This window comes from Micropterus dolomieu, linkage group LG19 (genome assembly GCF_021292245.1).
Source record: "Micropterus dolomieu isolate WLL.071019.BEF.003 ecotype Adirondacks linkage group LG19, ASM2129224v1, whole genome shotgun sequence".
NCBI classification, from domain to species: domain Eukaryota; kingdom Metazoa; phylum Chordata; class Actinopteri; order Centrarchiformes; family Centrarchidae; genus Micropterus; species Micropterus dolomieu.
Genome location: NC_060168.1, coordinates 23,449,361 through 23,455,346, shown reverse-complemented (window position 1 = coordinate 23,455,346; position 5,986 = coordinate 23,449,361). Strand labels below are relative to the sequence as shown.

Here is a 5,986-nt window from a genome sequence, read left to right as displayed (position 1 = left end):
ACAATCACCATGTCATCCAAAAGGCTAACTTGGGAAATAGGAATAACAGAATGCAAAATTTTGAAACTCTTCCATCTGCTTATAACTCTCTCTACATGAATTCTCACACGTGACAGTTGTCTGGATGAATCTACTTCACAAGCAGGTAACTGACTCTTTCCTTTGGTAAAATTTGGTATACGCAAAGTGGCACCATAAGCAGCAAGTTGATCCCTGATCAAAAACCCCCTGTCCGCTAAGATTTCATCTTTGGGCTCTAACAAGTGCAAAAATCCTGATTCAAGTGTTATCTGCTTATCTGACACTCTCCCACCCCAGCCCGTGGACAGAAATGAAACTGCCCCAGCAGGTGTTATTCCCACCAGGTACTTAACAGTGTTGTGATGCTTGTAATTGGACCAGGTTTGAGCCCTGGCAGTCAAGTTAGTAGGTCTTTCTATGAATATCTCTGTACAGTCAATTATACACCTGCATCTCTTGAAATGTCGCCTGAAACTTTTGGGCATATTTTTAAGGACAGCACCTTTACTTGGCCATTTAATAATGGATTTCAAGATGTTTGCCATTACAGGCAACCAGGACCTTAGAATGTTTGACACTGTGCTTTCAGAAACTTTGAACCTATATGCAATATCTCTGTTACTGAGCCCCAATCTCAGTTTCATAAGAACGACTAATAAATGATCTTCTAGCATGAGACTTTCAGTTCGCTTCTGCACACTGTCTTTAATTTTTGACATAAACCAACTGAAGATGACTGAAGTTAACCCAGTGAGAAACAGAAAGTGTGCAGCATTGTTTTTGATCGTGGAGAATGAGAAGCGTGATTTCTGAAGCTCCTCTTTCAGTCTTTCATTCTCCTCTTTAAGTTGGTAAAAGTCTTTTCTTAAGTTGACATATTCAGTGTTGAGTTGATCATACTTCTCACTGAGACTGTTGTATGCTGCTTCAGGGACCATAGCCTCAGCTTCTTCCACTGCTTCCTCTGGTGTCACTGGATCATCATTAGCTGGAAGACAAATGACAAAGCAGTTTGATAAATGTATGTATGACAAAAACATTGTACTGTGCATAAAACATTTTGAATGTTCTTACCATGGCAAGAAGCCTGTTGCTCCACTGTTGAACATTCCCTTTTCCAGCCTTAGAAAAGCAGAACAAAACAGAGAAGACAGAGATTTTAGTGAGGAAGACGGTAAGAAGATGGTAACACTCACCTAGCCACATTGAGAAAACTCAATTTCACCTACCTCTCCAGCTTTTCCACAGGCCTGTCATTCTGCCGTTTATAGGAAAACACAGACGGGACGAAGTCAGGGCTGTCTTCATCCATAGAAGCCTGTCCTACAAAATAAGAAGAAGTAATTAAAGCTAGTGTCAGCCTTCCTTACTATGTAGTTAGCTAGCTAAGGTTATCCTTTTCGTTGGCTACCAACTGTGGCGAAAGTTAGCAAATCCAACAACTTGAACATAATACCTGTACATAACACGGGCCTTCTCACTGTACTTTCTACAATTGCAAACCTGCAACGGTTGAAACGGAGACGACACCAACAGTGTACGTTTATGTTAACGTTATCTAACGTTAACAGTTAGCTAACTGCTAATTAGTTGTACTTCGAACAAAGTTTGCTAACTATGACCTCAAAAAGTCAGCATCACGACAGAAATAACTATACTTGTTAACGTTACCCAATTTCTATTTAAGTGGGCATTTAGCATTATGAGAAATATGTAGATAACGTTACTTTACCAACGAAAGACAATAGTTTATTTACCTTAACTTACCTGATATGAAGTGCGCTGCATACGCGAGCATTTTTGATGATCGTTTCTGTCCAGTCTGCTCGTTTTATTGCGTTTAACCACAGCTGTCTTCGGGTTTTTTGTCTGGCAGTGGCAGCAGGTATGCGATAAAATTTCAAATTGCCTGTACTCCGTCGGTTCTGGCAACCAACAACACAACAAGATGACATTTGAAGCTCCTTGTGTAACCGACCCTGTGCTCCATCCACCGACGCCACGTTGCACAACAGACTGTCCAGGAGTTGGCGGATGCTTTAGTCCAGGTCTGGGAGGAGACCCCTCAGGAGACCATCCGCCACCTCATCAGGAGCATGCCCAGGCGTTGTAGGGAGTTCATACAGGTACGTGGATGCCACACACACTACTGACCCTCATTTTGACTTGTTTTAAGGACATTACATCAAAGTTGTATCGGCCTGTAGTGTGGTTTTCCACTTGGATTTTGAGTGTGACTCCAAATCCAGACCTTTGTTGTCTGCACATTCAACTATGTAAATAAAGGAGTATTTAATGAGATTATTTCATTCACTCAGATCTAGGATGTGTTATTTTAGTGTTCCCATTTTTTTGAGCAGTGTATTTTGAAGAATGATGCATGTCAGCTTCTACTGTGACCCTCTGCACTGTGCCTATGGTGGAGCTTTATCATGCTATGACCCCCTTAGAAGGCTTCAATTATAGCGGAAACCCAACCAGAGAGCCAAAAAATCTCCTTTATGGATCTGTTCAGTTCTGGGTGACTGTTTTCCCATCGGTTCAAATAAATTGCTGCGTTAAATCCCTACCCTGAAATGCTGTTATTTAGATGGCATTTTGCCTTTTTCTCTTAAAAAAATGTCTGCAACTGAGGAATGTCTTCTTATTGGTTTCAAAGAACAGTTTTGACACTCTCTTGGTCTATTGTAGAAGGCAACAGCGGCATCTTTCAAAGGTGGGGGAAAAATGTGCTGCTTCTTTCATGTTGGGAGTAAATTGGCTTCTTCTGAAGACTAACTTTTCGGCCCATTCTCGACTATGGTGCACTTCTTGCCTCAAAGGTGGCATAAATGGAAGGAAATGAATAGAAGGAGACAGATGGTATGAGAGAAGAGGTGAGCGAAAATGAAACTGTGACAGGAAAAATCACAAAGATGTGTGAAGACACTGTTGTGGAGAAGCTGGTGGAAAGGGTTAAAGTAAGAGATTTTGTCAAAGCAGCTTAATGAGTGCCCCACATTATATCTTAACACACCATTGGGTGGATGCTTTTATCCAAAGTGCTTTACAAGTAGCATGAGTGCTTAAAATTTGTGTGAGTGGCCCACAGGAGATGGAGTCCTTAACCTTAGCAGTGTACGTGCCATCTGTACCTACATGAGCTGCATCTGAATCCCTGCTTAGGATTGGATTTTTTTGTATCTCTCTCTTGCTTCTTGGCTGTTTATTTTACATGTTTTGTCACATACACAGTAAAAACATTTAGAAGGGGAAGTAAAAGTTTGAAATGAAGGATAACTATCTTTTAGTCATAGGGCTCTTAAGGACATACAAGCAGGAACCTCTGGATTTGAAAAGTGAAGCCAATGCAAGTTTCAATGCCTTAAACCTGCATTTGTAATAGCCAGCAGTGGGCAACTCCATCCCTCATCCATCCATAGTCAACCGCTTATCCTGCGTACAGGGTCGCGAGGGCTCGAGCCAATCCCATCTGTAATCGGGCAAAAGGCAGGGTACACCCTGGACAGGTCGCCAATCCATCGCAGGACCACACATACAACCAGTCACGCTCACACTCACGCCTAAGGACAATATAGGGTCACCAATCGACCTAGTCCGCATGTCTTTGGACGGTGGGAGGAAGCCGGAGCACCCGGAGAGAACCCACGCAGACACGGGAAGAACATGCAAAAGAAGTCAGACTGTATAGAAGTGTTGGGCAGTAACGTGTTACTCAGTTACTGTAATATTATTACTTTCCCCAGTAACTAGTAGTGTAACTAATTACTTTTCTAAAACAGTAATATTATTACAGTTACTATGCTTGGACTTGTCCGGAGAGAGTGGCGTTAGCGTAACGTTTTCAAACTACTCAATACTGTTCTTATGATTAGGCTACATGTGCAGAAAAACAGCTGTTCAAAAGTTGGGATTTACTTGCTTTATTTTTTTATTTCAGCCAGTGGCGTTAAGAAATGTTGCTGTTATGAATATGATATTAGTTAATAAAGTCGAGAGAGACTGCTTTGTTTGGGGGTGAAGGGGGGTGGTAGTGAAGTGTTTCCCATTTATGACTTACTGCCACATATTGATTTTCTATTTTTTACTAGGTGTATTTAAAATCTTATTTGATTGAGGAGCTGCATTATGGAGCATATATTCATGCAGCATCTCCCCCCCCTGGAAGTAATATAGTAACGTAACGAGTAATGTAACTTGTAACTAGTTACTTTTATCACACAATAATAAGTAAGTAATATTATTACTTTTTAAAGGAGTAATAACTAACTAGTGACTTAGAAAAGGACCCTACTTCTCACTTGATTTATTACCTCAGTACACACTTTCCTAATGAGTTTATGGCCTCAATAGCTACTTTCAAATCTTCTTTAGTAATAATGTTCATTTAGTAAATTATAGTCCCATTTAGACTAAAATAGACAATAAAGCAGGGTATGCCTTAGGGCGTGGCTACCTTATATATCCACTGCACCGTGTATATTTAACTAGCCATGCAATTGTTTTTTCAGTGCTGTCTTTGTTTTCGTCTAAGAACTTTGACCCTTTCACAGTGTGTTTTCACTTCTTGAAAGTTAACTAACATTTTGGTCAACTAAAAATGTCTTTAGCATTTGCTTGAACTAAAAGACACTCTAAGTAGTTGACTGTTCATTTTTACCAGTAAGTACATTCTGTTTTAAGCCTGTTTTTCATTTCCAAAATTAGCATCATAGGTAATTCACCTTACTCGAGGTACGATTTGAGGGGGGATGTTTGTTTTTTTTAAATAAATACAGAGCGTTACATCACGATGCAGAGCTGCAGTCAAAACGCAGAAAAGACAGATGCATGCTGTATTTAACTCTGAAGTGCAGTGAGTGGGTAAGGGGAGAGAGACTGATTTAAAAGCTGTCACTTTCAAGAGTGTCATTTAGTGAAACCTCGTAGCTGTGTGTTCAAGCATGTTGACTGGTGTAACAGGGACACTGGGCTGCTTGTCATCATAGAAACATCAGATTGTGAAGTTTATTGCAGCTTCAGTAATATCGGCTGCCTTCACTTCGACACACAGCTCTGCTGTTCACCGGAGCTAATGTCTCGTGAGTGTTATAGGCTATTTGCGACTTGTTCAATTCAATTAAATTTTATTTATATAGCGCCAAATCATAACAACAGTTATCTCACAGTGCTTTTCATAAAAGAGCAGGTCTAGACCGTACTCTATGATGTTATTTACAGAAGCCCAACAATTCCCACCAAGAGCAAGGACTAGGCGACAGAGGCAAGGAAAAACTTCCTTTTAAGAGGCAGAAACCTCGATCAGAACCATGGCTCAGGGTGGGCGGCCATCTGCCTCGACCGGTTGGGGGTGAAGGAGATAAAGAGAGAGAGAGAGAGGGCGAGAGAGAGAGGGCGAGAGAGAGAGAGAGAGAGAGAGAGAGAGAGAGAGAGAGAGAGAGAGAGAGAGAGAGAGAGAGAGAGAGAGAGAGAGAGGGCAAGAGAGGAACAGAGAGAAAGAGGGCAGGAGAGGAACCGAGAGAAAAAGAGAGGGATGGAAGGAGAGAGAGGGGAGGGAGGCAGCATACACAATATACACACAGAGGTACAGACAGTAAAAAGGTGATGTTGCTATAGACTAAATGACTAAATGAAAAATGGTATAGATACGTATAGTAGTGTTAATGATAACAATCGTAATGTTAATGATTATAATAACAATAATAACAATAAGACTAGTAACAATAGTTGTAGCAGAGGGTGTTGAGCAGGAACACGGGGGCAGCAGGTGACCCGCAGCCACAGATCCAGACTCCACAGCTCCAGAGCCAGAAACACCTGCAGGAAGTGATAGGAGGAGAGAGGAGAGGGACGAGAAAGCACAAGACTACCGGAAAGGGGAGAAGTTGAGTTAGTAACATGCAATAATGGGATGAGGTTGCATACAGAGGGAGAGAAAGTAGAGGAGAGAGGAGCTCAGTGCATC

General features: G+C 41.4%; 1 protein-coding gene across 1 annotated transcript in view; it reads right to left on the bottom strand.

Moving 5' to 3' along the window:
* Window positions 1-1,278, bottom strand: part of LOC123957289 — a 4,883-nt gene extending 3,605 nt beyond the window's left edge. The window contains exons 1-3 of the mRNA XM_046029984.1: window positions 1,251-1,278; window positions 1,096-1,143; window positions 30-1,009 (exon numbers count right to left, since the gene is read on the bottom strand). Of these exons, the coding sequence (XP_045885940.1) occupies window positions 30-1,009; window positions 1,096-1,143; window positions 1,251-1,278 (1,056 nt within the window). The remainder of the gene's footprint in view (window positions 1-29; window positions 1,010-1,095; window positions 1,144-1,250) is intronic.
* Window positions 1,279-5,986: the final 4,708 nt, after the last annotated feature.